Raw genomic sequence first — 10,679 nt, forward strand, 5'->3', positions numbered from 1 at the left:
GATCACCAAATGGGCCCCTTTTCCCAACAGACATCACGTCCCCACCCAGAAATCTGGGAACAGGCCATTCTTCAAGGACCAGGTCAAGTCTCCCATCCTCACTCCCACTCACTCCACCAATGCTCTGCACTGCAAGCACTTGTAAAATAGCACTAATAACAGGGATTGCCTCAAGGATGAAATGAGATAGCCAATGTAAAGAACATAATATAATGCCTGGAACACCCAGAGCTCAATAAATATTGGTTTCCTTTCTCTCCCTTCTATAACCAAATGGAAGACAAATTGCACTGTTGGCCCTAGTTCAGGGTTTTTTAAAATTTAGAGCTCCTATGTTGAGCTGAGTCTCGTTAAAGGCTCCTGGGTTGAACACAGAAACTTTTTAAACAACTTGAGTGCAGACTTTGATGTCCCCGTTTGCCATACATGGCAGGGAGTCAACAGCAGAATGGGAGGTACACCAAGTTGCAGAAATAAGTTGCCAGGCTGTGGCAAAATTCAATAAGTAGACAACTTCTGTATTCCATCTAGTAACAAAAAATATTTATGCTCCCCCTCCAGCTGGCTGAGGGCCCCTCACAGAGCATCACTGCAAGTCTTTCCACTGTCCCTCACCCATTGCTCCTCAGGCAAGGAAACGTGAATTACCTGATGGGTCAATCTGGGAGCAGGACCTGCCAAAGGATGTGTACAGCTCAGCCCTTCTGCTCTCTTTTCAAAACAGGCACCACTGTGAGAGGCCTGTGGTTGCCCAGCCATGATCATAGCTAAGTATTTCTAAGGTACTGTGTTAGAAGGCCCACATAATCCAAAAATCAAAGCCACATTCCCCCAAACCAGCTTTACCAGTAATAAAAGGTGATAATGTGTCTCTAGTTACCTAATTCCTGGATCTCTCAGTTAGTTCTGAACTTGAATGGAGAAGAAGGGTGCCATTTTGAGGCCCCCTCAACACCTACCCACCTATCTGCTGTATGCCCCATGCACATTCAAACATAGACAGGCACTAGGGCCCTCTCAGATGAATTTTCAGTGGCCTGGCTGGGACCTGTGCTAACCAGGCCTCTTTCCCCTTCAGTTTACATTTTCCCACCTGCCTGATACTCTCAGACTGACATTGCTGCCACCCAAGTTTCACAACAGAAAGAGTGAGAAGCACACAATGAAGGTTCTTTCCTGCCTTCTTCCTAGAGGGCAAGCACTAGGCATTGTACTCCTATGACTCCCATGAGACCTAGCACAGTTCTGAGCTTATAGAACTCTGATAAAGATCAGGAGACCTGGCTTCAAGCTTCACTCTGCCCTTTCTTGCCGTGTAACTTGGCACTTGTCACTTGGTCAATCTGAATCCTTGAATTCCAATCATAATTACTTACTTTGTTTGTTCTTTTTAAGACATTAAATTAGATTCTAAATTGGCAAAAAGTTGGTCCTTTCTTCAATGTGGTAAAAGTGAAATGGTCACGATCTCCAAAGCTGGTTTATATTTTTGGCAAACATAGCTATATATTTTTCAGATGTGCTTATGATGTCATTCCATTTAGAATGAAAATTCCAAGACTCCTACTATTTTCCCATAAAGGATCAAATAAAAAACTTGGAACCCAAGAATTCTCAGAAAACAATATTTACTACCAAGTCCCCACTTACATGTAGCAGAAATTTTCTAAAATATGCCCACTGCTTTGCTACAGAATTTAACCAAATTTTATTATAGAATTACCAGGGCACTGAATGTAAACCTATGCCATTCATAGTTTTCTTAAGAAGGGATTGGTAAACTATGGCCCATAGGCCAAATATGGCCCACTGCTTGTTTTTGTAAATAAAGCTTTATTGGAATACAACCACATTCATCTGTTTATATAATGTCTGTAGCTGCTTTCCTGCTATAGCAGTAGGGGTGAGTTGTTGCAATAGAGATTATGACCTGACTTTTTACAGAAAAAGTTTGCTGACTCTCGTTCTAAAAAAATCCTTCAGTTAATCTTAATTGATTCAAATTATGCCTCAGGAACATCCTTAACACATGATTAAGTGATCACAAGAATGTTGCTTATCTTGTTTGGGCTTTTTTTCCTTAATCTGTAAGAGGAGAGATTTGTCTATTGCTTCCAATGTAGCCATTACTTCTCATTCTGATTCTCAGCAAATGAGTAGTTGCCTTAGTGAGGTCTGATTACTTCTGAATAGTTGAGACATCTGCACCTCTCATGAAATAAGAGAAGCATCGGCAGGGGCTCATGAGGAGACTCAAGTTCCAACTCCTTGATTTGCCCCTAACTGACCCAACCTTTTGTGCTTTGCTTCTGTAAAATGAAGAGGCTGGGCAGGTGAGAACTACGTTTCCTTAGAACAGATAATTGTAGTCCAGTGTGTGAAATGCCTCATGGAAAGCCACACTGGCTACTATGAAAGCCCAAGGAACAGCATCACAAACTGGATTTAGAGAGAAGAAAAGACTCAGACAAGGCTTCTTGGAGGAAATGATGCCTGACCTGAATCTTGAAGGATGAGGAGAAATTCCGCTGGAGAACAACTGACTAATAAAGCAAATAGGCATCTTATTGAAGCCATCATTTTATTTGGCTAATTTAAAAAAATGTGTCAGCATCTAAACCTCAGGGAATATCTCTCTGAATTCAAGCAGACTCTAATGTGTGCATTATACTCTGCTTCTAGATATATATCATGGAAGTTACACTGCCCTAAACCTTTTCACAATGTAGTCACTTTTTCTCTGGGAAAAAAAAATGTTTATTTATCTTGTTCATTCAGTTATCAAGGTCCCATCAAAGTCTTGAAAAAGGCATCAGCCACCACATGCAGAAGTTGTGTGACCGACCACTGTATGGAACACCAAGACTTCTTGGCAAAGTGAAGATCAATCAGAGAGTTTAGACAAGGGGTCATTCCACAGCTGTAATCACAGTCAACAAGAGGTGAGATAACTCTTGACTTCAAATGACTTTGGCAGTGGGATTAGACAACAGTGCTTAGGCAGCAGTCATTTTCATGTGGCTAAAGAATCCAAACAGCCACAACAATAGATTCGGAAGGGAGGAAAGTTATCTGAATTGACCTAACTATGCAATCTCAGCAATTATGATTCCCAAGTAATTGCTAGCTCTCCTACAATTCTATCTGTACTGTTGTTGTAAGTAGAGTTCATTCATGCATTCAACAAATTCTAGTGAGTACCAACTATGTACCAGCTCTTTGTATACAATGGGGATACAGCCATAAAAAAGTGAGACAAAAACCCTTGACCCTGTGGAATCTACATTCTTGAGTGCCATCCTTGTATTGAGAAAAGTGCAATGAGTTTTAACTTCTATTTGATGGGACATATTGCTGCTTTGAACAGTCCCCAATGGACATTTTGCAAAAGAGTCTGAGCCAAACCTGAGCCATCCTTCCTCCTTTTCTCTCCGTCTTTTTCTCTGTCTTAGCAACACACAAGACAAGATAAAACCAAGACAGCCTGAAGTTTGTTCCTTAATGCACCCTCAGTATCAAGCCAAATGACACCTTAAGCCTCAAAACAGACATGTATGATTATATCAAGACCCTAAAGAATGCTCATAACCTTTGAACCACTTCTGGGAATCCTGACTAAGAAAATAGACCTAACCTTTGAAAAGAATTTAGCTGCAAAAAATGTACATCACAGCTTCAGTGAACCTAGCCTCACCCCAAGACAAATTAACTGTCCAACTAAAAATGAATATATAGGTAAATTATTATTTTTACAGTAGATGAAATAAGCAGATATTAAGAAATCTATGATAATGTGGGAAAATACTTACTATAAAATGTTAGGTAATTAAACAGAACAAAAAACCATATATTCAACATAACAAGCATGTATGAAAATTTAAGGAAAAAGATTTGATAGAAATTCTCTAAAACATTAATATTTAATATACTTAGATGTAATTATGAGTATTTTCTACTTTTGGTATTTTTCCATTTTTCATTAGAAAAAAATGTTTTTATAATTTAAAAAAATTTTTAAGAATAATTTTAAGCATAAATATAGTTTTTAAAAAGCAAGAATGAGGTCTCATTTATCCAACAAGTATAAAACAGTTTATTAACATACCTGAAGCGCCTGAGATCTGGATTCGTACTGCCTGGGTTTGAACTCTGATTCCTCATTATTGTGTGACCTTGGGCAAGTAAGTTATTTAACCTTTTCTTGCTCCAGTTTCCCACCTGCAAAATGGGTGTGCCTACCTAAATGGGTTGGTATGAGGATGAGTAAATTATTTACTCAGAGTGTTTGGCACAGAGTGTAACACCCTGTAAGCACTCAAATAATAATAGATCAAACACTCCAGTGGCCTCAAAGAAAAAATTCAAACAAGAGGAAAGACAAACTTCAGGTCCTGATGCCTCAGGGACAAGTAACTCAGAGTTGTACTTCCAGTGGGCAATTTTCCCTCAGGCAGAATGAATCTCCAAGTCCTTTACTAATACTTTAAAATTTCCTCTGAAGGACAGTATGTAGATATTTATTTTATGCATAATTATTCCTTTGGGTTTTTTTTTAATGCACTGGTCATAATTTATTGTGCAAAGTGCCTTTTGATTTCAAAAACAAGCCTAAACGTTATGTTAATCGGATTGTCACAAAACACTAATCATTAAGATGAAATGACCTCATAAAATATTGCTTATATTGCCAACATACGGTACTTAATTTGAAGATAAAAATAATTGTTGATAAAAATCACATTTCTCTGTCAAATGTCTGTTCAAAAATCAGTGAAATAAAGAACTAATATCTTATCTCCTGTATCCAACATCCTTCTTTCTGTGCAAATTAAACCATCTAAATCTGAGTAAAATAAAATCTGTGTAAAATAAAGAATCTTGTTCACAATAGGCTTTGAGTAAATATTTGTTGAAAGGATACAGTTTAGTTCTTATTACTTGACAACATTTGCCTTTTTAAAAGAGTGAGAATTCGGTTAAGATTGCATAAATATTAAATCTCGACCAATAAAGAAGATTCAGAGGATAAGAGGGAATTAAGAAAGACAGTTTGAAATTTGTCTCTGACACCTCTCGAAATGAGGCATCACTTTCTTTTTATGAGAGAGATTATGCCAGAGGCATTTTTATCCTAATTTCTAATCCAAACTTCCTAGATCTTTTGACCCTAGGAATCTTCTACTCAGAATAAGGCAGTGCTTCTTCGAGATTTTGATTTTGTTTTATAACCTTTCTCTGTTCATGGGCTCTGTTCTCTTCTTGCATGGAATATCCGACTACTCAAAATGGCTAAAAGGTCTTAAACTTCAGATTCACAGGCTCAGATTTGAATCTTAGCGGGCACCAGCTGTATTGTCTTTTTTCAGTCCCATAACCTTACTCAGCCTCAGTTTCTTTATAACGTGGACATAATAAATATCTCTCAGAAGGTTACAATAGAGTTAAGTGAGACCATAGATACTAAACGATTGGGCATGGTAGGCAATTTAACAATGTGTTCGTTCTTCCCTTTCCCTGTGAGACTTTACTGAGGCTGGACGGTCTTTCTCTGACATCCCTTGGTCTGTTTCCTGTCTTTCCTTCCCAGAGCAGAAGGCAAAGTTCTCCTGAACCCGGATTTTTTAAATCTAGAAGAACATTTTGCTCTAAGTTACCCACTCACAATTAAAGTCCCAGGGAAATTAGAAAGGCAGATGAATTGGTGGTGTGCTTGGTCGCTTTTGGGAGGGGCCTAAGAAGCCGGGACCCTCGCTTAAGTCAGTGGGATCTCACGATATTCTCTTCCCCATCTGTGAAGTCTGGATTTGGGCTCTACCCACCTTCCTCCTTAGACCTGCAAAGACTAAATCGATGAGAACCTCTGAGCTGAGTTTCCCTCGGGAGATGCCAAACGCGTAAGACTCTCCCAAGATCCCAGAACTGACCTGTCCCCACCCTGCAAGGAAAAGGTGAAGGAAGAAAGAGAAGCGGGACGGGGCACGAGATGCCACAGGTAACCGCCGACTGCACGCAGTTGATTAAGGAACAGTCCCGTCCAATAGATCTGCCCAACCTGAGCTTTCCAGCTCGCCTCCCGCCCGCAGGACCTCTTTCTCTCGAGCAGCCAGAGGATTTGGAGAGGCTGAGAGCGGATGAGGTCCGGGGAGTGAAGGTGGCATCTGTCCCGCGGCCGCTTGTCAACTCTCTAGTGTCCAGGCCCCGGCCCCTGCCCCGGCCCCCGCCAGATGCGCCCCGCAGGCTGGCCTGGCGTTTCTCACAGCGCTGCGCACTGCCTCCTTGGCATTCCTCGGTGCGCGCCCCACGCTGTGCGCCTGGACGCCGGGAGCAGGGCAGTGCGCTGCACTGGGCGCCCGCAGGGGAAAAACGCTACCTGTGGAAGTAATGTACGCAGAAGAGGCCCAGAAGCACCGTCCCAGGTGGCCCCAAGAGGGAGAGGGGCTGCCGAGCGAGGATCCCCGCGGGCACCGCGAAGGAGGGCAGCTCCTGCAGGAACCAGGCTGCGCGGGCTGGCAGGCGGGTAGCCGCGGGCTTCAGGCTCTCCGTGTGCTTCCCGTAGCCGGAGGGCTTCGCGACGTACAAGACCAGTGCCCCAAGGGCGACCAAAGTGGCGCTGCCTGCCAGCACTGGGCTCTGCTGGCACTGAACCTGCATCGCGCCGTGTTCCTCGCCGGTGGCCGCTGCCCTAGCAGAAGAGAGCGCGGCCCCCGCAACCCCTTTATGGAGCGCCAGACGCCACCCCATGTCCGCCCCCTCGGCCTTGGCTCCCGCCCCTCCATCCTGCCTCCCACCTCGGCGCGGCCAGCCCTGGCGCGGCTTCGCAGCAATACCCCTTTCTCAGGGATGTAGCCGCGGGGGGTGGGAGGAGAACGAAGGCCTTCTTAGTTCCACAAGGTGTCTGCGCCCTCGCGCCCGCCCTCTCCACCGCTTCACATTCATCTCCCCCTTAGGCTGTCCTTCGATGACTTGTTCCTCAATCCTCAGCCTCTGATGCGGCAACTTCTGGAACTAAGACACTGGAAGAAAACCCCACGGGGACGATTCAGCTGGTGTGGTTCTTCCGCCCCAACACACACCCCCTGTGCCGTCCGTCGCCACGCAGCCCCATCCTCGAACACCCAAGCCAGGGTCTTTCCAAGTCCTCCCGTTCCTTATGCACCTTCACTCCCCTACAGCTCCCACCCAACAGCATATGATGTTCCCTGGACCCTGAACCATCCTGGCTCTCTGAGCGTCTGCCAGCCCCTCTGCTCTGGTCTGCTGTGGGGCGCCGCACTCCTTAGCCACTCTCAGCATCAGTGCCAGCTCTGCCCCACCGCGCGCCCCCGGCAGGTACCAGTCTCTCCCGGCCCTAATTCCTCAGCGGTTTCTCTCTGCATCCCCGCACGCGTCCCTGAGCCGCCCGCCTGGGTCAGAGAGGAGCGTCCGCTGAGCTCGGGTGATCGTGCACAGATCGGGGCCAGAAGTTGAGATTCTGTCAGTCCTCCCCCGCCATCCCACTCCCGGTCCCCTAGAGTGGCCCAGACTCAGGCTAAAGTCTACGGCTTCTTTCCTGGGATGCCCTTTCCCAGCTCCTAGAGCCAACGAGCCGTGGCCCATAAGGTGGTGGCCTGGCGACTCTGCTTTTCTCTGAACTCCTGTCTAACCGTCATACACCCAGACGCCGTTCTTTTTCTCTTCCATTTCCCACCTTTATCTTATCCTCCAGCCCCGCCTTCTCCTACTTCTTCCGTTCTATGATTCAGCTTCCAGGCTTTCTTAACTGCCTCCTCCTCTGTCTCCCATCCCTTCTTTTCTTCTCTCCCTTCTTTCTTCGACCTGGCTTTCTCCTTTAGGTCGACCACCTCTTCCCACCTGCTGTTTACCTCATTCTTCCATCTTCGTGTCCCATCTCCCTTGATTACTTTATCCCTGTTTTCTCCTCCGGTCCTTACTTGGGACTCCACCCTAGTCCTTCCCACTTTTCACTCTTCCCTTACTTTGGAGGTCTCTTCTCTTCCTTCTCCTTCAACTCAGGCCTCCCGGGAGTCCCATTCAATGTATCTCCATCCCCCTTCTGCTGCATCAGGCTGGCTGGTCCAATGACAGACACACTCCCTCATCTGCTCCAGTTTGGGGTGTCTCCTGATTCTTGGCACACATGGTATACGGTGATGCTTTAGCACTACAGGGCACCCTCTGCTTGCTGACCAAGAGTCGTTTATCATATTCCCATTGGGTTGTAATTAATGCTAATCATGCTTCAGTTTTTAATTGATCACCACTTAGGAATCACTCATACTGAGCGAAGCGTGTTTCATGGAATAACCAGGTGTTAGCCATCACAGCTGTTTCAAGCTTGTTTTGCACTGGCTTTAGAGTGCAAGTCCAGTCCCAGCTTCCTCAGGTACAATCTGCTTGTTGAAGACGCCCAAATCTAGATCTCCAGCAAAGATATGAGCTTTAGCTCTGCCTTTTCTCTCTTCTGTAAAACTCCACTTAAATATCTATCAGAGCCCTCAAAACCAGCCCTACCCAAAACTAAACCCAGTTATTTTTCCCTCCACCCACTTGGACCCAAATTCTCCTTCTATATTCCTGAGTGTTACCTCTTCCCTGTCCTCAGTTGCCACAGCATCCCTAGGAAGCTGGCTCATAGACTCAGGAAACAATAGATTTCATGATACCATACAGCATTAAGAGAACAGGCAGTGTGATATTTCAAACCCAGCTCAATGGAATAATTGTTTTAAATGAAATGTTTTCTGTCTCAATTTCTTCCTCTCTTTTCTTCTAACTCTGCCCAATTTTTGTCCTCATGATCTTTTCTCCACTCTCATAACAATTAGCTTGATAAAACCAGTCATCTTCAGCTTATGCATCTGTGGGTTGGCTGTAGGTCAGAAATATGGGCTGGGCTTGACTTATCTTGACAGTTTTCACTCATTCATCTATGTAACAACTTAGAGTCCAGCCCCAGGCTGTGTTTGGATGGAGAAACTTAGCTGAGGCTGTTATCCTGGAATGAGTGAGCTAGATCCACCATGTCTATATAATGTTAATAACAAAAACACAAGAGTAGAAGAAACACACAAGGCATCTTGAGGCTCAGGCCAAGAACAAGCACACCCTTACTTTCTATTTATTGTATTGGCCAAATCAAGTCATATGGTGGATTCTAGAGTCAGAGTGAGAGAGTATTTGTAAAGTCACATGGTAAAGGGCAGGGATATAGGGGGAGGTAGAAAATTGGAACCAATAATGCAACTGTTCTGTATTACATGCAAGAAGAAAGTGCCCAAATTATAAATATACAGCTCAGTTGATTTGTACAAACTGAATACCCTCTTGCAAGCTGCACCTAGGTCAAGAAACAGATCATCAGCATACCAGGATCTGTGCTCCTGCCTCCTTACATCCTCCTTCTAGAAAAAAACAAAACAAAAAAAAAAACAAAAAAACAAAACTACACTGACTTCTAATACCATAAATTAGTTTTGTCTGCTTTTGAATTTCATGTAAATGGAATCATACGGTACTTACTCTTTGTATGTATTTTAATGGTACCTGGGATTTATTTTAATCAGTGTGGTAACATATGCAGTCACAGAAATGACTATCACGAAGGAAAAGGTTTATATCGACAGATCCCTACAAACAGGAGACAAAGCACACCACCCAAGATCACATGGGGAAGCACCAGTGTTAGGAGGCAGCCGGAGTGAGGGGTCAAAGTGGGCAAGAGCCTTTACTATGGTTTCTGCAGGAAAGAGTGGGCATGACAATGTAACCAGGCTTAGGATTAGCTAGTTTGAATCTTTTAGCAGGCTCTGGGGTAGAGGGGCTGTCTTTAGTTTTCTGTTACCTGGACCTGGCTGATTAGGGCAGAAGAATAGTGACCCAGGGTGTAAAGTTCTGATAAAGGAAGTGGTTGGGGAATGTATGAGCCCTGAATTAGTTGGTTTGCATATGAAAAATGTGTTAGGGTCATTTACAATCTCCAGGAAACAGCTAGCTGGGAGATCCCAGAAGGTCATGGTTTAGTGGTAGAAATGATCTATAGAATATTATTAGAATTAGGTAGAATAAAAGCTATCTCCTTAACAAAACATAAAATCAATCCCCCAAAGGATCAAGATAACTCACAAGTAACCTAACACAGTCCAACACTGTTTAAAGGAAGTCAATTAAGTACAGACAAGTAAGAATATAGCCTTTACAATATCCAGCATTCCTAAAATTACTAGGCATGTTACATCAACTTTTGACAACAACTACTAGAGTTGAGCCAAACTTCAAAAGTTAAGGACATGGTCCTCCATGACACCGTCCTTACTTCAGACATCAGCTACAAGTTCAAGGTTATGTAAGCCACCTATACTTCTAAACAGTTGGCTACCGTATTTAGGACTCCCACTAACACTTCAAACTTGATAACTCACTAAAAAAAATTAAAGAACTCTGGAAAGCACTATACTATGACTACAGTTTTATTATAGCAAAAATACACAAATCAGAACTAGCCAAAAGAGGAGATGTATAGTACTATGGGAGGTAGAGCAAGATGGTGGAATAGAAGCCTCCACTGATTGTTCCCCCAACAAGGACTCCAATCTAACAACTATCTATGCAAGCAAAGCCCCTTCACAAGAACCAAAACTCAGGTGAGCACTTGCAGTACCTGCTTTTAACTTTGTGTGGCT

The 10,679-nt window shown here is 43.8% G+C and overlaps 1 protein-coding gene across 1 annotated transcript in view; it reads right to left on the reverse strand.

Annotated features, from left to right (window-relative positions):
- SRD5A2 (steroid 5 alpha-reductase 2) overlaps positions 1 to 6,814 on the reverse strand; it is a 58,019-nt gene extending 51,205 nt beyond the window's left edge. Inside the window, exon 1 of the mRNA XM_025354483.1 lies at positions 6,371 to 6,814. Within this exon, the coding sequence (XP_025210268.1) occupies positions 6,371 to 6,741 (371 nt within the window). The 5' untranslated portion in view covers positions 6,742 to 6,814. The remainder of the gene's footprint in view (positions 1 to 6,370) is intronic.
- Positions 6,815 to 10,679: the final 3,865 nt, after the last annotated feature.

This window comes from Theropithecus gelada, chromosome 13 (assembly GCF_003255815.1).
Source record: "Theropithecus gelada isolate Dixy chromosome 13, Tgel_1.0, whole genome shotgun sequence".
NCBI lineage: Eukaryota > Metazoa > Chordata > Mammalia > Primates > Cercopithecidae > Theropithecus > Theropithecus gelada.